This window comes from Grus americana, chromosome 2 (assembly GCF_028858705.1).
Source record: "Grus americana isolate bGruAme1 chromosome 2, bGruAme1.mat, whole genome shotgun sequence".
Lineage (NCBI taxonomy): Eukaryota > Metazoa > Chordata > Aves > Gruiformes > Gruidae > Grus > Grus americana.
Window position 1 is genome coordinate 115,162,334 of NC_072853.1, and position 23,548 is coordinate 115,185,881.

The following is a 23,548-nucleotide window of genomic DNA, read 5'->3' on the forward strand; positions in this document are numbered from 1 at the left end:
TTCGTCTTCCATTTATTTCCAAACCTGCACCAAGCTCTTCCTGACATCGGGAGAAAAGACAAGACACTGATTTTATCCAGGGACAATTCCTAGCTCTGGTGCTTTGCCCAGATGCAGCACCATCTGAAGGTGATGAGGATGCAGAAACACATAGCTAGTTGGAGGGAGATGGCAGAACTACTTCTTTCAAGGGTACCAATGGCTTGAAACACCTTGAACTGCTTAGGAAACTTTGGTCTGACTGACTTCTACCAGTAGAGAGGGAAAAAAACAATACACATAGTAAGAATATCCACTGTCATATTTCAAATGATCTCACTGCCAAATAGTCCTGTTACTACAACAGGAAAACTAGAGGAATGAGAGAGAAGGTTTTAACTTTTTTTTTTTTTAAAAAAGCACCATTGCTGATTGTTGTGAACCATGTGAAATCTCTCCCTGAGGTCCCATGAAGCACTTAGTTAAAATACCAGAAAAGCAAGAAAAATTGCATACTTAATATCTACAAACTATCTTCTTCAGATTTTATTTCCATTCAAATACTGTATGATACTTTTTGTACTCTAGCCAGCCAAAACTCTTTGACAACCCCTCCACCCAAAACCATAAAAAGCCTTGCTCAGAAAAATCCCTTTTAGAAGGAAGTGGGAAAAAAAAAAGGAAAATAAAAATAAAAAAACCTGTTTGCTTGGTTGTTGGTATGTTGTGTGAATTTTTAAAAATATATCCTTGAGAAACAAAAGGAGGATATACAACCATATGTTGTCTTGACAACAGGAAAAAAGTATATCTGTTAAAGTAGAAGGCTGGAACTTGTAGAGCACTGGGAAGTGACCAAATTGTGGAGTGCTTCCACAAAAAAAGTAGATAATCAGTACTTCTCAGTGAAACATCAGTGTCTTGCAATCCTTATTATTAGAACTGTTTAACCCACTCCCGTTGTCCAGTTTAATGACTTTTCCCTTCTTTTCAAATGACTTACATATTTGAAAACTGTTACATGCATGTCCCTCATTTTATCTTTTCCAGACTACATCATCACTCATTCTACCTTTTTTTTCTAAAAGCATATTTTCTAGACCTCTAGATTGCAAAAGGATCTGGGGGGATGGGGGGGCATCTCTTCAGATCTAGATATCGACAAGTGCAATACAGTCATCCAGGCTCCCTCTATAGTCAATAGAAAGAAAATGGCACTTCTAGGGCATGATTCAGCTCAGCCAGAGATTGATGTCTAAAATAGGTCAGATGAACAACACCCTACGAGAATCTATTTCTCTACTTTGATTATAAAGGAAGCCAACATGATTACCTCAGATGAGGATGCCTTAAATTAGGTGAAATCCTGCCCTGACCTGGTTTCATGTGCTGCTTGTACAGATTGTGTTTCAGGGTCTCTCCTTGCAAATAGTTGGGCTGTGTAAAAACCACCAGTAGTATCATGTGAGGTTACACCTACAGCATAGGAGCCGCTTGACCTCACAAATGTTTAATCCACTGGGACAAAAGTTCTTGGAACGGTTTTCAAGCAGACTCATTAGAAAGTTACCATGGTAACACTTTTTTTTTCTCCCCATTGGTAGCGCACAATTTGACAATTAGCTCTTGTGGGTGTGACCCTTTGGATTTGAATTTTGTAATACTAGTAAATGAGGCCTCCTGCGAATTTCTCACAGGCACCTTTATTCCCTTGCTGAACACCAGGAAAAAAGGAAAGAACGTATGCTGCGGTTCCACACAGGGATGAAATAGAGCAATCTTAAAGAAACATATCGAAAGGAAAATCATTGAGCTGTGCACAGCTAAAGGAATGCCAGACTAGAAGTTCAGCCTCTGATACAGGTCAGGATTGTGTTTTCCTGCTCCCCAAAGGAACTGGCTTTAAAAACAACTGAATCCATAACCATCACAGAGCAACAAACCATCTCAGCCACATGTACCTGCCAGCTCTGACGCAACAGCTTGGTCATAAAACTGTGCAATGCCTCAAATCAAATGACTCTCTAGCATGGGGGAAATGCAGTAGGCTCCAGAGCACTTTATCAACAGGTACTTAAATTGACAGTGATACAATGGCATCGTCACTCAGCCAAACAGGCACTTCTGTTAGCTGGAAATACAAGATTGATGCAGCCACAGCTCTACATCAGTACTAAGATACAAAAGCAAGTCATGCTTTGGGACCACAAGTCCTACTTTTAAAGATCACTGAGATGCAAGGTCTTAAGTGCTTGTGTCACACCTGAAAACAGAGCCCCAGCTCCCACATCATTAGGAGCTTTTGCAGATGTCATCTGTTAAGAAGACAGAGAGGTACTTTTCTGATAGCCATCAACAACAACACGCCTCTTTATGATCTTAGTGCAAGCAGGCTGCAAACAAGTTGTTCCTGAAGAAATAAGAGCTAGAGCTTTTGTATCCATAGCAAAGCTATCGTAGGCTACTGTGGTAGCGACAGGAACATTCAAGGGAAAAAAACCCAACCACAGTACTTTGCATTTACTTTGTAGTTCTCAGTGGCCCAGATTGTTTTCAACTGCCCTGTAATAAACCCCAGTACTGATACTGCCCAATATATGCCACAAGACAGAACATAAGAGGTCATGCAGTATTAGATTGATTTCCTCAACGTGCACACCTTCTGTCCAGCAACCCCATTTCCAATGCATAACCCAATGCCATGGTAGGTTTCATGGCTGGAGAGAAGCTACAGCACTGGAATGCAGCCTAAAAATACATTTTCCAGCTGGGATACTTGGAGCGAGGTGGGCTAATACACTGCGCAGGGCCACAATTTCTGTTGCTCTTCCTCATCCTGGCTGTTCACTGGCACAGAAGTTCATAAGGGAGGGGAGATGTCTCAGCAGCGTTATGCTCAAGTGCAAGGCCTGGCCTTGCTGATGGGTGAGAGAAGGCCAGCTGTGCTTGAACATGAGCCAGCAATTTGCCTTAGCAGTGAAGGCAGCTAATAGTGTCCTGGTCTACATTAGGAGGAGTGTTGCCAGCAGGTCAAGGGAGGAGATCTTTCCCCTCTCTGCAGCACTGGTCAGGCCACACCTGGAGTGCTGGATCTAGTTCTGAGCTTCCCAGTACAAAAGAGATGGACATACTGGAGAGAGTCCAGCAAAAGCCAGCAAGAGTGATTAAGGGACTGGAGTAGCTCGTATATAAGGAAAGGCTGAAAGAGCTGGGACTGTGCAGCCTGGAGAAGAGAAAGCTTAGGGGGATCTCATGAATGTTTAGAAATACCTGAAGGGGAAGTGCAAAGAGGACAGAGCCAGGCTTTTTTCAGTGGTGCCCAGTGACAGGACCAGAGGCGATGTGGACACATGGAAACACAGGAGGTTCCCTCTGAACGTCAGGAAACACTTTTTTACTGTGAGGGTGACCAAGCATTGGCACAGGTTGCCCAAAGAGGTTGTGGAGTCTCCATCCTTGGAGATATTCAAAACCCAACTGGATATGGTCCTAGGCAATGCTGAGTCTAGGTGGCCATGCTTGAGCGGAGGGATTGGACAGGATGATCTACAGAGGTCCCTTCCAACCTCAGCCACTCTGTGATTCTGTGTGCTTTCACCTTTGACACATCTGCAAGCTGCACTGAGCAGACAGGCCTCCCTGGGAGCTCAGAGCATAGAAGGCTTTGGTGATCTTCCTCTACATTGTTTCTTCTAGACATATTAGGTGGTTAGGACATAATTTTGGGACATACATCATCTTGCATCCTCACCCTATGCAAAGATTGCAATATTCCACAGACTGGACTGCTTTCTGTGGCAGTCCATAAAGCCAAACATTTCAGGCTAGTCTGTTTGCTAACAAAGATAAAATGCAATAAGGAAAATGGCTGGCGTAGCTGAAAACTTTTTATTCCTTTAGCCAGATATAATTAAAGATGGAGTCACGAAAATCATTCTGTGCTACAATGAACACAGTGGATAAATGCTGAGCTACTATTCCTATTAATTAGTGCTACTTTTCCTTTTTAAAAAATGACAATCATTTGCTTGGACCATATATAAAAGACTTTTGGGTACTGGGAAGAATAGCTGAGGTAGGTAGCTGTAAGTCAAACCAGCATTTCCAGCAGTAGGCTCTGCCCACGTTTTCTCTCACTGGGTCTATTTCAAAAGCCAAGTATAAAAGAGGACCCATTGCCTCTGATTTCAGTTGAGTTTACATCAGACAAAGCAAGAGATGACTGGGAGAAGAAATAGGCTTTTCTGATTTTTTGTTCTTAAGAGATGAACTCACTGCTTTCTATGGTTTGCATCTTTTCCTTCCCAGCATCCCATTTTAATATTTAAGCTGCAGGCACCCCTGGGATCATCACTCTGTCCACTCAGGTTTCTGTCAAGACATCTTCCTATGCATGGACAGGTCATACTCAGCAGAGAATAGAAACATGCTGTGGACTCAGGCTTGGTTACCAGCTCCTAGGAGAGTTCATTTTAAAGGAACTCCAAAACATTCAGTCTCTGGAAGCTTCATTCACAAAATATTTGGTTTTACAAGGCAACAATCTCATTGTTTTCAATAGGGACCAATTATACACCATTTCCTTTGCCCTTCTATTTCAGTCTGTGATCCCAGGGGAATCCAGGTTTAGCCCTCTGGCTGTGAGTGGGACTCCTGAGGAAGTTCCTCTGATGCCTGCTGTCCTTCCCTCCCTTGCCAGGCAGGGACCTCAGGCATCATCCAAGCCCAGAGGTGACCCACAGCACACCTAGATAGCACTCCAGGAAGCGTATGCCAGGAAACCCACACCTTGTTCCGCCTTTCCCTTGGAGGAGACTTACATCTACTTACTAACAAGTAATTTGCCCTATTCTTGTTTTCCTCCATGTCACTTCTAATGTTTTCCTGTGAGATCCAAAAAGCCACGGGGCCAAAAGAGCGCAGCAGGGAAGGCAACTAAGTGTAAACAATGCCTTTTCAAGTAACCCTCTCTTCTCTTTGGAGCTTCCTCAAATCCCAGGTCTTCACTGCCTTATACCTTTGGTCATTTATACCTCTGCTAAATTTGTGTGCTATTGCCACGTAGTTTCTTTACCTCCCTCTGCTTCCATAAATTCACACAAATATACACGTGCATATTTAAAATGAAGCTTTGGAAATTCCTTTCTTTCCACAAAACATCAGCACTTCAGCTGCACACTGACAGAAAGACAAGCAGAGGCAGTCAGCCCTGCTACCTCCTTTAATCACAGGAATCCTGGACAGATGGCCACTGCATGTGCCACACAGCAGAGCAGATTCACAGCTTAAGTATATCAGTGATAGTTCTGCCTGGAAATGTCCTGCTCTTTACTACTTTTTTGTCTACCAACACTGGCAAGTTTGCACGGACAGCAGGCCATGAAAGATTAATCCTTGGTTGCCCATCCTGCATGTGAGAAAAGGAGCATTACATCCTCTTTTTGAAAAGATTTCACCTTCACAAGCAGCACAGGATCAGATATAAAGGACTTTTAGACCTATTTCAGGACTCTGTTCTGAATGGCTAGGTAAGAAATACTGCCCTGCAGTGATAAGCACCCTACACTGCATAACCTTAAGCCAGGATGCAAAAAGACCCTGTGCTTATGTGCCTGTGCTTCAGAGAGCAGGCCAAGAGCAGGGCAGGATTTGTCTCCTCCTACTCATGAAATCCAGCCTGATCTTTAATTAGCAAAACCTAACGCTGCCCCAGCCTACCTGCCAGGTGGCACAGACAGGAAGGGTTTCTCACAAATAGAGAACAGCATGTGCAAAAAGCTAAGAAAGATAATCCTGGTAAATAAACTTCTTATTAATAGGTGACACAGCAAGTCAACCATACGGTAATGCTACACCACTTCATAAGCTGCTGGTGCAGATGTTAGGAGCACCATCATGTGTCTCTTTCCTTTTCAGCTTGTCTGCTTTCTACCAGCTCACAGCAGAGGTGAACTGGTGACATGATCTCATCTGATATAATTGTTTCAAGCAATTGAAACTCAGGTCAATAACTAAACCTTCTGGTGCATATAGAAACCAAGCGCCGCTTCCCAGTTCCCTGTCATTGGCAATCTGCCGGTGAGTACCTGCAGAAGGTTCTTCTCAGAGTTGCCTTTGCAGCAGCTGGTCTCCAGTCATGATGCAAAAGGATTTCCTCACACAAAGATGCTGTGTGTTTTAAAATAAAAACTCTTGAACTCCTTTTTTTAAGTCTCCAGTTTGAAGCAAATACAGCCAAACCATTAAGCACTTCTGACATGAAAGATGCCACCAGGAGTATTTGCCAGCGTTATCATTATTACTTCACATAAACTACCAATACTCATAAAAGTAGTGACCAGTATAATGTATACTCTTCCCCCAAAGCTGTCTTCCCACTTTAAAGAGGACAGCTTTGTCTTAATACTACATAAATTTAAAATTAATATCTTTGAAAGATTCACCAAGCTTCACATCCAGTTGCTTTCAACCTGTGATAAAAGGAGGAAAGATCCAAGGCCTGAGTCAGAGCATTTATCACACTGCGCTTGAATACATACCCTCAGTGAAGGCCCTGAGCAAAACACTGATGCAGGCTAATATATAATGTCAGTCTTAGTTTAAAAGTTACATGTGGCTCTTTACATTGAAACGTTAGCCAAGGAAAAATACTTCTCTTTGTTTTGTTCTTCTGAAAGCCACTAAATGAAATGCCTGTGAAAAGTGATTCATTTTTTTTCATCGGCAATACTATAAATGACTTCATTTCAGGTACCATGCAGATTGAACTAGGCAATAACCCATGCTACGTCTCCCCGACATCTCTCGACAGACACCTTGCTTTAAGGCACATCCCTGATTCTGTAATGAAAAACGTCCCTTGGCTCTTTCTAGAGACAACACTACGTCAGCTGCTCCAAGGACAAGCAGGCCACGGTGAATGCTGAGTCTGTGCAACTCAGCAAGCGCTCAGCTTTCTGGCTGAAAATGAGATATAATTTAGGGCTTCGTGCTCAGAAGTCAGGAGGTGGTCACCTGCTCATCAGGACGAAACAGCTGTGGTGTGTCTGTGCAGCAGGAGCTATCTGCTGGCCCTACAAGTGCACAGCAGAAGGTATAAATACCTTCAAGGAGCTGTATGACAACAGTATAAGGCTTTCTGCCTCAATACACTTGGTGCTGTGGATGCAATGCAGAGAGGGTTAAAGCCATGCTTCTTTAAAAGGTCTTACAGCAGTAGCTCTCTGGAGAGGAAGGAGTTTAACTATATTTTACTGAGTAGTTCTGACATGACCGCTTTCTTATTTTCTCAGGTGTATCCCAGGAAGAGGCAGGAGGCATGATGAATATGTGGATACCTCACTGGAAGCGCCTGTCCATATTACTGAAAGGTACTGGGAACAGAGCGCTCTCAAAATCCACAAAAACACTACTTCATAAACACATTGGGCGTAGCACTTAAGACATATATGACTGAGCTCCTGAAGCAAAGTGTCTTCTATATTTTAAAAGTTATCATTATGAGCAAGTCTAATTTGGCAGCTCTTGCAGTAGTAAGTACTCTCATTTATTGTAATGGGACTAATCACATAGAAATGCATGACTGAGCTCAAAATACTTCTCATTTAGTTACTGCCTTCACTGATTTTCTTTGGTACTGCCATGCTCCTTTACAGAACCTTCTCATTTCTCACGTGCTTTTTAAAAAAAAATTCACCTCTAACGTTTCCTCTTTTTTTTTGCTTTGTTTTTTGTTGGGTTTGGGTTTTTAAACAAAATCTTTCACTGGGGAAGTCCAACTGCATGTTTTGTAACCAAAGTGGCATATAATGTCCATGCATCATCCTGACTGCTTTATCCTTATGCTTCTGTGAATATCTGCCACCTTTGCAACTATGTCTAATTTATTTTCCACTTCCTGCTTTGTTCATCCATGTCCCAAAATTTCAGTGATGAAAGAACGCCTTAGGATGGCATGAATAACATCAGCAAGAGGTTGGAGAAGAGAGAATACTACCAACAATTATTGCCCACTTTAGATCACTGAATTCCAAGGTGGAGAAAAATTATGAGATTAGACACTTCACCTGTAAATATTGTGGCACATGGCCCTCCAGCCACAATGAACTGTAAGGCAAATGCTCCTTTCATTTAAAAAGCATTATTGTTATGCAAAATACCAGCCTCATTTTCAAACATTAAATAACTTGGGCATAATTTTGAATTCCTTTCTCTTTATCACTGACATTGGATTTGGATTTCTTTGAATAAGAAATATTTGCTACATCCTTAATCCTATCTTCTTTCACTATTCCTGCTCCTCACTGCTATTTTTCTTTAACAAGTTTTGGAACTGCTGCTTTTTGGTTCTTCAGCTGCCATACTAAGAGATGCCTTCATTTTCCAATGCTAATCCCTCCCGCAGCTTATAGCAGTTTAACAAATATGAAATTGTGTATACAAGTACAGACCTTATATAGACTGAAAGACAATGCAAGACAAAAGACAATTCGAAATATTAATTACAAAAATTATTTTTGTTTAGCTATCAGATATTATTTGATGGTAATGACGCACAATTTCAAAAGATTCTGTTCTTTCTTCCTTTTTGAGCGCTCAAAGGTACCAAATATGACTTCATATAGAGTCACAAATGTCTTAGCCATTCGAATGCTGCTCAGTGACTTCAACAATCAGCTTATTGCAAATGGGAACGAATAAATATTTTGTAGTGATGACAACAAATATGGCATGTGCCGTCTGCATAGGCAGTTTACTGAATGTGACAAATCCACTAAATGCATCAAACTAATCTTAAAATTGAAAAGGAATATTTTGAACGAAATTTAAAAATAATTGTGTGGCATTTTTGTGTGTCCAAAGTTTTCCCTGTGCTTCATTCCGAAGTAGTAAGCTTGGCTAGAAGCCAATTTCACAATTAGATAAGTATTAGGACATTTGCTCCTTTCTTTTCACAAATTTTCCAACTTGCATCATTTGAATTTAGGAGTTCACAGTCCATAAGGTACGGTAACATTTTCTTTAGAAACACAAATTAGTCTTAAAAGCCACCAAGAGAGATTTTGGTACCCAAAGCATGTCCTGTCTTCCCTTCTTTCTTCCTCCAGGTTCCTTTGAAAGACTCTGAATGCCAAAAAAATCCATCCCCTCCCTCTTGGTTAGCAGCCATGCCAGCACACAGCAGGGCTCGGGCATCTTACTGCCAAAGGGTGGAGAGGACTGTGGGGGCTGGGGAAAGATGTGCAACTCCAAGTCTAAAATATTCCCCCCCTCCTTCCAGCGTAACACTCATTTCACCAACATGGAAACATCCTCTTCTTCCCAGTTCAAAAAGATGTTTGTAACAGCACCTATGCACTACAGGCAAAATTTCCCAGAGTGCTCAAAAGTCAAATTTCCTTTGCCTCTTGGCTTAAGGACCTGAAGATACAGGCATTCTCTGAGAAGGCTTATCCAAAGCATCTGAACAGATTAGTGCTTAATAAACACTGAAATAATCAAAGCTCAAAACTTCCCAAAAGGACACCAAACTTGCTTGCCACAAACAACATAAAAGAGATCAAATGCAAGTGACTGAATACAACACGTAAACACACAACCAGCTGGGAACACATCCCAGAGGTTTCATTTAAGTATCAGTGCAGAGCTAGACAAAAATAATTATGCACGTAAAGTGTTACTGTAAATGACAGCTAATAAAACAGAAGGCTCAAATTATTGTTGCTGCTTCAGAGGGCAAGTAGGCAAACACAATCAGAGAGTAAATGACAAGTCGTCGTGCAGAATTTCACTTCAAAAATGCCACTTCACTTAAATGGCACAATGAATTCTAATTAATAGGAAGCATTAGACTGCAACATAAGGCAGCAAACATCACTAAAGAATAAACATATTCTCCCATGAAGGAAAATTTACTCTGATCACGTTGTCAAGCTGACAGGAGCATCTTCCAGGAGCAAGTGGATCCAAGTTACCAGCAGCACTGTAATTGCCATTCTCAGTACTTACACTTCCCCTGACTTAAGAACTATTAAGCCTTAAGCATTAGCTGTGGAGACAGGAATAATACCATGAAGCCACCTAGCAACTGTAATAATAATAACATGTTGATAGTTCGGGAATGGAGGAATGCTGGGGAGCATTAGCAGGCTGGACTGATAGTTGGGGCATTTACTTAGTTACAGGATCTACCACCAGCTGACATGGAACCATATTCAAGTCACAGCTTCAGCCTGTCCAAGTGAAACTCCTGTACAACACTTAATAGCACCCAGGATCCCCTGATTTCCCCAGGCTGCTGTGACGACTCCCAGGTGGGATTTTAAACAGAAATGGTTTGGTCAGGGTTTGTGTTTGTCCTGTGTCTCTCCCAGAGGTTGCTCCTGCAGCAGGGTGAGCCAAAAGGAAAGGACTCAACTTTATAGCCAGATGAATTCAAGTTACCAGCAATCAGTGTCTGCTCTCTGCAGCAAAGTGGGCTGCAAACTGTGGGCACAAAGGAGCTCCTACAGCCTCCTGTTCAACCAGGTTCTGGGATCATCATCGTTCAAGTGCGCCAGGCTCCAGCACCAACACCCAAGCATGCTGTGGCTTTGCACTGTGAGGCAGGAGGTTTCCATATAATCATTTCTATCTACATTTAATAGGGAGAAGTAGTAAAACAACTACCTTAATATCCACCTCTTTTACAATCAAAAATTCACAGCATGGAAAAATCAATCATTTTTGCAGAAAAAACATGCACCCAAATGTCATTAAACACTTTCAGCTCAAATCTACCCTGAATTATGCTTGTGAAAACTCAGAATTCATTCTGTTGAAGCGAAGCAAGATGCTCCTTATCAGTTGACCTATATATGCTGCATAATTTATGAAAAGCAGACAATCAACTAAAAGCTAAGGTTAGCAGTAGTCATTAGGTCTTAGGTATTTCCTGCTGGAATTCTATTTAAGTGTTGATGTTACCAGAAAGAAATTAACTCTTTATTTGCAAAGGAACTTTGAAAAGTAGCACAGGGTGTCCTGTTCCAGACTTTCTGAAGATCTCCACTGATTTTTCTAACAGCAGAGTTAGCCAACAGCTGGGGCTCTGGAAAAATTCCACTGCTTTTGTTATTTGAGGAACCATGAAATGAGATTCTGTAAATTAATGCCAAAAAATTATTTATATTCCTTGGTAGACTCTACCACAGTCCCATGTACTCAGTAACAGTTATAGAAACATTCAACACTTTTTTACTATATACCACATATATAATACATGGACTATAAAATATAGATCACCCTCTCTATGACTCAGATTGAAATCAGCTTTGATTATCAAGTTCTATTTTAATATTCGAGATTTTGGCAAAAAAAAAAAAAACAACACAGCTTTGCCAGACATTTCTTAGATTTGCTTATACAGCAGTTTTAAGAAAAATAATACACACTGCAGGCCAAATCGTGTTTTGAGTTATCAGGGTTGCATAAGAGTCAGAACATAATTTGACCTGCAAGATCTGTAATTCTGAATTAATGTTGAAGGTGGAAAGAATATAGATTCTCTTTAAATCAAGGGAGAAAAGACCTTCTATCTCCCTCCTGTAGACTAATAAAGTATGGTACAGTGCCACCAAATAAGGGCAAATAAAGAATTCTGACCATCCTAAAGATCCCATTTGCAGAGTACATTTCAAGGGAAATGGTGATTATTAACAGTATACATGTCCGGTAATAATTACAGCTTTGGGAGTGGGGGAGGACATCAATATAAACTAAACAGGTTTAGTATTCTGCTATTCGCGTTGCACACAGCAGCATATAAAACGTCTTATCCTACAAAACACCAGTTTTAATGCGAGAGGCGAACAACATATTGCATTTGGAGCATATGTGACAGTAGCACCTATAAATTTCAGACACTCCTTTTTCTCCATGTATTTTCATTATTTGCTTGCTTCCTACAGCGTTACAATTGCAATTGTACCCACCTGGCGTTTGATGAACATACCAATTGCTCCCATTTAGTCACGGAGCACACACAGAGCTGCTCGGCCTGCAACTGAGGACCACTTGTTTGAGAAATCCCACGACTTCGGTAAAGTTTCATGTGCACATCCAACAGCAGAATCATGGCCTGAATGAAAATCTCCTTTTAGGTTTTCTTAAGGGTATTTGCCTGGTATGTGTAAGTCATTTGTCTTTATCTATAGGGATCATAAAAAAACCCCAAAACTCGAACTCAGTATTCTAAGCAGAGGAACATTTTGCTGTAAGTAGTTTCAGAGAAAGTTAACAGATTCATAATTTTCACTTCAAGTCTATTTCCAAAGTGGTTTAATAACTTGCTCTACTTGAATTAGCAAGAAAAAAAAAACAACCACCAGGAAATTTTCTGTACGTGCTTAGCTCTGTGGTGGGACTAGAGCAAGAAAGCTTAGTTTTCAGTTGACATGAAATCACACTGGCAATTATGAAGCACAGAATAAAAAAAAGGGAAAAAGGATAAAGCATAAAGAAGAAAACAGTAGTACAAATTTTGAGGATTAGATCCATCACTGCAGTTCAAGAGTACAAGACCCAGAAATGGGGGGAAGTGAAAAAGTGAAAAGAAAAGGCACTTGAAGTTGAAACTGAATTAAGTGGTACTGGCTGAGCAAGTTGTGTACCCTCTCCCCTTTCCCAATAACACACCACTTGACAGGTCTCATCGTTCTGCATCACTGTGAGAAGGGGGAGGGGGGGAACTGGGAAGGGCACTAAATCAACAGAAATAAGACGTAGCGTCGTGCAGCAGCAAGAGACTAACACCATGCACTGCCATTTAATGGAGAGAGATGATGTCTGCAGTCTTCCTGAGGGAAATTTTCAGGGGGCTGATTGTGGCTGCTATGACAACAAGGGGGAGGATGTGATATCACACAACGACCCGAGCGACTGCTCTCACATTGTCCCAGCGTACGGCTCCACTCGCCAGCTGGGAAGCCAATAGAGACCTCATTAAGTGCATCTGTTCAGTAATTACTACAACTTTCCCCACACCATGCTTCCAACTTTGCACACAGCTGTAGCGAGAGGCTATCGATGTAGTCACGAGGGTTAAGTTCCCAGGCCTGAAAATTTCGAGCCCAGAGCTATTAGAAATCTGGGATCAAGTTTCAGCAAGATCGTTAGATCCAAGCTCTGTCACCAGGCAGGGAGAAGTGGTGAGTAAAATCATATCAGCATGATCTTGAGGGAGTCTTGGAAGCGAGCCGTGGAAAAGCTGCGTGATTTGCCTTCCTTGTACATAGGGCAGCTCTTTCTCTAACCTACAGCAGTGTTTGCTTTGACTGGAAAAGACTGTCCGGGACAAATCCTTTGCTCATTTCAATCACTGCAATTCTCCCAACTGCAGTGGGGTGATGCAGATTTACCACTGACCAGGATCCTGCTTCTTGACTTGATTTGCACTAGTATATAAATAAGTGCAGGATGCATCCAGGAGCCTTTTGCTTTCTTACGCAGAGCTACAGAACTTGGAAAAATTAGCTTTCCTGATTTTTTTTTTTTTTTAACCTCAGGAAAACAGACCGCTTAGTACAGCACAAGGGTTTAAAACAGAAGATCTGCAGCAGAAAAGCACATCCCCAAAGGCAATTAGGTGTGAAAGCTCCTAGACACTGATCCTCACAGCAGCAGCATGAGGAGGAGGATGCAGACCTCTGGCTTTCAACATGGGAGAGGGAGCCGGCTGGGGCTGCAAATGAGTGAAGGCTGCTCTGGGTCAGAGCCTGCCTGCTCAGGAACAGGCCTGCCTGCCTGCCTGCCTAAAACTGAGCTCAAAAGTCACAGAAGAGCTCATGTCTGGTTATTTCTTTTGAACTTTGGGTGTTCTAGAAAATCTGAAATTTCTAATTCATCTTGCTGCATCAATTCAGAAGGCTTTGGGAGCAGGAGTAGCTGGCCGAAGACCAGAGAGAAAACAAAAGCAAGGGCAACGCTATTCCTCACCACAGTAAGATGGGGCCCCTCCTGGTAGGGAGCAACAGTCATTTGTTGTCTCTAGAAGAGGACCGTGAGCTTCCTTCCCTCACAGAAGACGAGCAGGGGGACAAACAACACGGTGGGTCTGGTATCTGGCACAAAGGGAACAGGAGTCCCCATCTCCAGCCAGGTGTCTCCACTTTCTGCCCTATTTGCACCTTGTGATGGGGGCTCTGTTGCCCCACAAGCCCATTTTTCATAGCTACTTCCCATTAGTGAATCTCATTCCCAACACATCGAGGGGTTTAGACCATTTGGTGACATTAGTCTTGAAGCTAGATTCAGAGGTGACTGAGCACCAAGACTTTGACGTATATAATTTGCCAAGCTTAAAAAAAAAAAAAAATCCAGATGAAGTAATTAAAGGAACACTTCCTGACAGTGAGGACAATGGTTTTATCCATTAATGTCTCTCCTCACCCAGGGCTCTGGAGGTTGTTTTCCCATGTACGGAACTCAGCTGCAGAGACCGGGGATGCCCACTCACATCAAAACACGCTGCAAAGGTTTTACTGATCACAGCTTCCCTGAGAAATAAAATCAAGAGGATGAAGGAAAATAGCACTTTTGATGTGACCCTGCCACAGGGACCTGCAGTCTGAATCCAATCCTTTGTGAGCTGCTGTTGAACCCGGTGTGCAACCCTGCACGGTAACCTCTCACTCAAAACAGCTCTGATAGAGGAGGGGACAGCCCTGGGTGCCAAGATACAGGCAGCAGAGCGGAGCTGTGAACAGTAGGTAGCAGTGATAAAGGACCATCCACAGAGGCAAATGGGTAGAGCTCCATGAAAACCTTGCCAGGCTCTTTGCCACACGAGAACTATCACTGCAGTCTTTTCAAAGATCGTTTACTTAGCTTACAGCAGTCCACCTCTGCAACATCAAAGATGTGAGTGCAATATGGAGACCCCATAGATGCCACAGAAATCACCGTCTCCACCCCTTTATGGAAGTAGCTACAGGTGAAGCACCAACAGCAGGAAGTCGTGTTGCCCATCATTGTGGCAGAGACCATCCACCCCGCACAAAGGGCCAGCTGGGTATCTCACCCATACGCACACCAACTTTGCAGACTCCTTTCAGGTGTGTTTTCAGGCAGAGCAGACAGAGACCACATAGTTTGAAGCTAAAACACAATTTGTTGGGGTTAGGACTGTGTTAGAAGAGGTTTTTATTCTGTATAGTCTAACTACCTCAGACTTCCTTAAATTACATTAAAAATGTCACATCCTTTGTATTATATTAGTAAAGTTATATTTCCCACTTCCTAGATTTCAGATGACAAAAGTATTCCGCTGTTTACACAGAAATCAGTGTTTCCTATCAGCTCTTACTGAGAAAGTATTCTCATAGTAAGGTCTCTCCGGAGAGACAGAGAAGGGGAGGGGGAAGCAAAGTTTTGGTGCTTTTGTTGTTTTTTATATCTTTTGTATTATGTCATAACAAAGAAAATGATACAGAGTTTAGGTACAAAGACAAGGAGAGGCTATAATCCACAGCAGAAGTGGTGGTTATGCATTCCCCCTTCACCTTTTTGCCAGGGATGTTATTCTTGCACAGGCAGAGATATCCTCTCCCCTCCCTGAAAGCGGACTGACCCCACAGACAGACATTTCTCCCAGACCTCCTTTGAAGGAAGGCTACGAGTGACGCACATGCAGAATCAGCGAGAGATTTGTCAGCACCTTATAATTACGCTGTGCTTTCAGTCTGAATGAAATTTTTTATTTTAAGCAGCTAAGGGCAGAATGAAAGTAAATGTCCATGAAAATGCACGGCGTGTGGGCCTACGGGCGTGTGCTGAAACCCGCCTCTTTTGTGGGTTTCAAAGGTGCCGTTGCCCTCAGGTGAATGACAAACTCCAGTAAGGCTGAAAATCAATGCACAAGAACAAAACAGTTAATTGCTACAATGTACACAGTTCTCTGGCCAAAATACAGTACCAAAAAAAAAAGTGAAACCGCTTTTATTTCTCTGGTTTCTTTCTATATCATTTCAAAAACCCATTCCTGTCCATTCCACTCCTAATGGACAACCTTTCAAGAGAGAATAACAGAGAATCCACAGCAGCATTTTCTTTAAAAGTTAAGCATGTGACACAGAGCTGAAGGCATTTTTCCTTATCCTAATACAGCTGAGCTCAATATTTAGTTTGCTTCCAATCTTCCCCAACCCAACTGAGACCAACACAGGGCATGCACCTCCTCAAGCAACATTTTCTTTGACCAAAACACAGAAGGCGTTTCTGAAGTGATCTGTCAGGGGGACCAGCAAGAACTACTTTGGCTGTTCTGCCACGTTGAAAGGGACATTGAAACAGGTTTCAAGTAGCAAACTGCAACACGAAAAAAATCCAGCAACATTAAGAAAAACACATTTGTAAAGAATTATTTCAAAACAGGGACCAAAAGTACCACCTTCCGTAATAATCAGAGCAAGAGCTGTTGTACGCAAAATGGAGACGAGGTCCTCCTAAAAAAACTTTCCTGCAAGATTTAGAAACAAATACTGTGAGCTAGACTAAGCGTTTCAGTGCCACATCCTTCCTCTCCAGTAACACCTGAGTTACAGCAGAACACCCCCCCTCACTTCAATTCATTCTAACCTATAAAAATAAATTTATTAGATACATTGAACAGGACAAAACAGTGTTGCCAGGTGCTTCTGGATATGAAAAGCAGAGTGAGAGCTTTAATGAAGTTAGCTCTTAGTCATAGGAAGGTGATAAATGCAGAAAGAAAATATCCTCTTGTTAATGTTTGTGTTTACCATTTTCCCAGGGTGAAAGGCAGTGGATGTTTTTCTGTCTTGCACCTTTGGTCAGTCGATTACAGCAGCAAAGTAGGTAACATATTGGCATTCTGATTTAACAGCATTTCATTTGCACAGGAGTGATGAGACACAGGACAAAAAAATGAAACAAAAAAGAGGCCTTGACTCAATTTCTTTTCCTTTAAACTAAGCTGCCATTCTGTTAGGTTTTACTTTTAGTGGTGGAAAAATTAGCCAAAGTTAAACAAAAGCTCAAATACAATAACTTGTACGTACAAAACCTTCATGGACTATGAAATTTGCTGGCATATACCATGGCAAATAATGATCTTGAAGCCTTCATCTGAGATACACTGAACTTTCTAGAGCAAGCTCAATTGCATGATTCCCGTCTTGAATGATCCCACTAAACGGCTCACTCTGTAGCTCTGCTATAGTCCCTTTACGTCACGCTGCTGGTGCAAAAAGGCCATAAAACCAGAATATCCAAACCCAGACATTCTCAGTGGGCATAGAGCAGCACACCTCAGTCCTCCTCAGGGTCTCTGTCGAAAGAGTGCTATCTAGAGGAAAGGGATTTCTAACTACCTTGTGTCTTCATATAGAAAAAAAGCTAACCAGTATTGGCATACATCTGCCTTTCTGGTATGGCAGGCCAGATTCTTCTGCAGGGATCCGTGTAGTCCTTGGGAACTGCCGAGTTCCCACAGCTCTCCTGTCTCACTGCCAGTGCTGTAGGCAACCAAGGTGAAAATTAGAGCAGTCGAGAAGCTGCTCTAGGTTGCGCTGACCCTCTCCAGAGACACGAGGCTATCTTACTGCCAGCCGTCAGCTAAGAGCTCTTCTTGCACCAGCCTTCTTCCATGCCCACATGCTTTCATGTTTGATGTTAGGCCCAGGTATTTCATGAAAATTTTCATTAAGTCTCACTGTAAGTGATCATTTTTCAAAGCACTATGAAGATCATCCTTTCTTAGTTGTTAGTATAAGGGTGAATCAATGCAAAAAAAAAATTTTTTTTTTTTTTGCACACAAATGGAAACTCATTTGTCTCAATCTGGTAGTACTCTGTTCCTCAAGAGTATCAGCCTTCTCTCCCAGCTGACACTTCAATAGCAGATGCAGCAGCTCAGCATTTCCCAAGCACTTCTTAAAAATTTGCAGTACCCAAAACTAGATACCTACACAGAAGTCTCATCTGATGGAAAAAACCCATAAGTTTAAGGTCACCCCTGACACACTAATGTTGCTGTGGGATCTTTTGGATACATTCATTTTCATCAATATGAAGATTAACAAATACATGAATCATTCAGGTCTGTCTACCACACAGTGCTGGTAATACTAGATAGCGTGTTTACGAAGTTTTCACGGTTATGTGAGTCAATCCAATGCACATTTGCCCAGATATAAAAATAAATGTTATATAATGCACAGTTCACAGAATCAATATGCTGGTTGTGTGTACCAAACAGAAGAAAATAGCACAGGAACTCCTATGCAACAACTGTCCTAAGAAGCAGAAGAAGCTGCAGTTCTAAACCTGAGTCATTTGATCCAAAATTTGGTCTAGTTGTTTTGTGAGCACAAGTAGCAATAAAGACAGCAGAGCAACAAATACAGCAATCCTGATGGTTTGTTCATGAACAAACAAAATAATTAGGCACAGTCACAAGTGTTCAGCGTCTTCAGATAATGTCCTCACTGCCTAGGCTCAAAAAGGAAATGTTTATCCTCCAGACTGACACAAACTGATGAAATAACGCTATTAGTAACGATGCTGAGAGGGAGCGAGATTAAGATAGGGAGTTCAAAAGTGAGCATGTTGCAACTTAACCTGTGGAGCACTACCACCTTCCCATTAGAGAAAGAAATCTGAAAAGTAGCATTTGCCTTGCAGTTTCACTTTTAAAATGCTACACGCACATTAAAGGATGACTACGTGAAAATATTTTAATGAAAAATATGTTCCCATGTCCAATTTTTTTCAGCAAGTTTAATGTTTGCAGGATGTTAATGATTGCAAAATTAGTTTTCCATAAAGCAGAGGAATAGATAAATAGGTACCTCCTCCCACACCAATGAAAAGCTTGTATCCATCATTACTAGATGAAATTGTGGCCCAGTTACACTACTACAAATCAGGAAAAACTTTCCCGGTTTCACAACTGCAAGGAAGTAGAATCCCTGTCATCTTGAAGGTATCCGGGGGAATTTGTATCGATTGATTATTACACCTAAATTACCCATATATTTTAACTTGGATTTCATCTAACAATTAAAATGGGATGTAAGCTTACTTTGTTTCTAAGATCTATAGGGATTTATGTAATGTAGCCTAGTGAGATATGCAGTTTTAGCAGAGCAGCCTGCTCAGGGAATCCTCAGATTTTAACTTTTGCACAGCAAGTCTTTTAGAAAAACAGGCAGACACCTGTCGCTTTGAGAAGCCTCCCTTTTCCCTAAGACAGTGAACACAAACAATAAACTGCAGTCTTCAAACAGCTACAACAACCAGTCCTAAAATTCCTAATCTCTCCTCTCTCTCTTTCCCTGCCCCAGCAATTTTGGGTTTTGTGTTTGAGAGGCAACAAGAACTGTTACATACATCTTTACGCAAACTGAGAAATGACAAAAGGTTATAAAATTTGGAAACACTTGCTAAGCGAACAAAGAAATATTGGAAACAAAGCCAAGGCTCCCAAGGGTTATGTTCTGTGCTCATCGGAAGGAAACGCAGCTAGCAAGTTGGAAACCTGCAATCCTGAAGCCCAGGCTTTCCTGAGATAAGGTTCCAAAACAAAAGTTCTGCAAACATCTCGGTGAACCCGTGCCAAAGCCCAGCGAAAGGATTTAGAGCGGCTGCATATCAAAGGCAAGTTTCTCAGGCAGAAGAAAATATAGAAGGCAGAATGGAAAACAAACCCAAACAAGAATTGCAGGCCATCTATACATTTTAAAGGCATATATTGACAAAAGGCAGTTGTCAGCAGCTGTCTTCTACCTGTACTTACTGGACCTGCAAAGAAAGAGAGGGAAGAAGAAGAGAGACAATGAAGGAAAAAAGAGGAATTAAGTCAGGCTCACCAATTGTAAAGCTATAGCCATCGATGCTGAAAGTAGCACTCCGGCATTTTTTAAATCCTTCCTTTCTGCTGCTTGGCTCTGTCATGATCCTGCCAGCTTGTACTTTCAGCAGCAGCCTTTCTCTCCCCCCGTGGAAGCAGAGCGCTCGAGCTCGCTCTTAGCTGCCCTTGAATATCTGCCTGTGACAGCACGCACACCCAACTTCACACATCTCCCGGCGCGGGGAGCCGAATCCAAGAGGCATGCACCCAGCAGCTTTCTCCTCCCCCAAACACTCTCGCTGGCATGTTACCGACGTGCCTACTCAGAGTTTAACAACTGGTTAGAGGCTCCGGTATCTAAACCAGCAGTCAATTAATGTGAGACTACCGAGTCAATACGCCAGCTATATCTATCAAATCTCCGTGTAGGAGTTCAGCACACAATTAAAAAAAAGATGAAGGCTTAAGATTTTGCTGTGATCTACCCCCTGACTCTCCTTGTATTCCCTGCTATGCTGCAGCCCATGCTTCTGTGGCTCCCCTTGCTCACGGGGATTTCTGACTTGCAGCAAATCGTGCTCAGATTTCAGCCCCTTGAATACAAGCAGCATGTTTTAATCACTCGAGATATAATGAATCAACCCAAGATTACAGTATACCATCAATCATCTACTGCTTATACTAAGGGCACATCTCTGGAAACACAACCGGCAGCAGAACGCAAGAGATTATCGGTCAGTAAGAGCGTAAGTGACTGTGGGAAAACAAAAAAGTAATTTAGCAGTAATGATGATAAACTGAGCAAAATGTAGATGCACGTACAAAAAAAAAAAAAAAGTCTTCTGAGCTCTTCCTCCTCCTGGTGGCAGTTCATCATATGGTTTGTAAACTCCTTGGCAGTTTTTTTACCCAATGACGTTTAAAACTGTGATTCAGAGTGCTTGCAGCAATCCACTGAAAAAGGCAGACAAATCTTCCCTGTGCCATGAGCGGACAAAATTTAGAGTCAAGGCTGGCAAAGTTTTCACAGAAGGCTAGCAGCAAGCCAAGGTTTTATAAACAGGTATCCAAGAAAACACTGTCAATGTCTTAATGATTCCAGTTCACATAAATCTGTTCAATCCTTTTCTTTTTTCTGCTGTATGTGTTCATATAGAAACATGTTACTAAAGTGCTCCAATTTTTAAGGTTCTGAAGCATAAAAATACATTCCAGGTAAATTCATCAGGTTTTGCATTGTTACGGGTGGAAACCACATGGAAACACTGAGTTTCAGGAAGACTGCCATCAAAATAGTAGCTGAGACACAGTTTGTTTAAAGCTTGCCCAACACACCCCAAAAGGTTTACAAAATATCAGCAAACCTGGTCTGTGTTTAAGGTATAAACCTCAACCCTAAACCCTACCTTGGTTTCTTCTTCTTAAGTCAGATAGAAATGTTCCACTTTTTAAATCCCCTCTCTTCAAAGGAAGAGAATCACTACCGAGCTCCAGTACCGTTAATTTAAATCCCACTTAGTACTAGCCCAGTGAAAAGCCTCAGCCAAGCAGACCTTTTCTGTTAACAATTTTTTTAAATGGTTTGGATGCTCAGTAATACAAGGCAGGTTCATTAAGAAAAAGGCTGTTGGTAGGCGAGGATGGTTTTTATTTTTTACAGGATGGAGGACCTGGGCTTCCAGGTTTCTTGGTCTTTCAAGACTGAAGCGTGAAATAGTAATAACTACTTAGATATAAGATTTCCATCACACTTGCACCTGCAATTATTTTTGACCTCATAAGGGTAGGCACAAGTCAGGAGTTTAAGAGACCTGCTGCTATAAAAGCAGCCACCGCAATGAAGAATTCTCAAGCAGTTCACCGGACTCCATCCTGTAGCTGCCTCTCCCAAACAATGTAGAAAACCAGTTTGAGTATAAAGTGTTTCTAAGGAATCATTTTCTCTGTCACTGGTTATATAGGTCACACACCTACGTAAGCACTAATGCTCTGCTTAAGAAAGCAAAGGCATAGAGAATTACTCATGCTATATCTAGAAAGCACAAAGTTAAATGTTATCTAAAGGAAAGGTAAATATTGGAACTGTCAGGGTTTGGGTTTTTTAAAATTTATTTATTTGATGTCACCTTTTTTTTTTTCCTTAAGCCATAAAGCATTAATTCATAAAAAAAAAGAAGTGGGAAGATACTAATGATGATCATGAAGTTTCAGTCAAGTTTCTTAGTTCCAGGAGAGACTTATTTCCAAAAAAAGACAGGCAGACGGTCTTGCTTGCTCCCTGCCTTGGACCACCCACTCATGTAGGAGGCGGGAGCGTTGTATTAGCATTCATCTTCGAGAGAACATCCGGATCACCAAGCTACTGCCATGTTGCTCATTCCCGATCTCCTTCACTGGGGCTTCGGCCACTTTGTACAGATTGCCAGAGAGAAAAGGACTCAGGAACTCAGCAGCTGTGCACACCTGAGTTACTTTGCAATGATACCTTCCTCAAGCCCCAACTAGTACTAACTCAAATAATTGTAATAATTTGATAGTCTTATTTAGGACAAAGTGAACAACGCCCCCAGGAAGAGCAAAGACAGTCACTCCACAGGGTGAAGTGATCAAATGAGACTGTAAGCTGGATCTCCCGCATCCCCGGAGAGGGCCCTAACCTGGCTGTTTGCAGCTGGATGCTCTCTCCCGTCAAAACTGCAGAGGCACTCACCTTACGGTGAAAAGGGAAAGGTTTTGACCTGCAAGTTTTTCAAGAAGGAAACAGTTTCCTCCCAGCTCTGGTAAAAATTTAATCCGTCTGCTCAAAGAATTACCAAATCATATCAGCAACTTGATACCTGACCCTATCTGATTCTTTGCGTTTTGCTGTTCAGCTCTTGGCTAGATTTCAGTCCTGCCATTTATGTTCTGCTTTCCCAACCAATCCCTACAGATTCACTTGGGGTACAGTACATTTTCTACCTTCCACTGCCAGGCAGTACCAATACAGGTTGTTAGGCAGCTCTTGTGGCTGCAGTTCAGTGCCGTGTAGAGCAATCCATGGACGTCATTTGTAAACCACCTGGGGATCTTTTGAGATGAAAAGCACAGTGTGAATTGAAAATATTTATTATTATTGCTGTAAACAGACCAGGGTATCCATGGTAACATTTAATTTGTCAACACATAAAACAGCAGTTACTTTTAAATTTTCCCTTTACTTTTCAACGTGTAGAAGAGTTTGCATGTTTTCAGGAAGTCTACTTTAACCAAAGACTATATCAAATTAAACCAATGATCCATCCAATTTGCCATCCTCCAACATCCATGCTAGAGGAAGTTGGGAAAAAACAGCCACCTGTAAGAAATGGATATGCAACACTGTCTTCCTATCCCTAGGCAGTCTGGTTCTGCCCTGCAGTATAAAAAGGCATATTATTTATGTAAATTTGTCCCAGCAAGACTGAACTATTTTTAATTGCAGTTTACACCCAAATACTTTCCCAAGCATAAACTTTGAAAAAGTCAATTGCATGGAGAAATACTTCTATGTATCAGCTCAAAGGCATGACTTGTTATTTCAGTCCTATATCCTCTGGCTCTTGTAGTGTAAGAAAGGGAAAATAAAAGCATTAAGTAAAATCCTAGCCCCACACAAGTCAAGGATAAATCTCCCGCTCACTTCAGCAGGGCCGGAGCTCTATCCTCCTAGTTTTCCATGCTTGTACTCCTGCTGACTCA

At 41.8% G+C, this 23,548-nt stretch overlaps 1 protein-coding gene across 2 annotated transcripts in view; it reads right to left on the reverse strand.

The window, feature by feature from the left end:
• Nucleotides 1-20,011, reverse strand: part of PDE1C (phosphodiesterase 1C) — a 392,346-nt gene extending 372,335 nt beyond the window's left edge. Inside the window, exon 1 of one of the 2 annotated variants that reach the window (XM_054818608.1) lies at nucleotides 19,848-20,011. In XM_054818608.1, coding sequence (XP_054674583.1) covers nucleotides 19,848-19,932 — 85 coding nt within the window. In that variant the 5' untranslated portion in view covers nucleotides 19,933-20,011. The remainder of the gene's footprint in view (nucleotides 1-19,847) is intronic. The other variant, XM_054818615.1, reaches the window with a different exon arrangement.
• Between the last annotated feature and the right edge of the window lie 3,537 nt (nucleotides 20,012-23,548).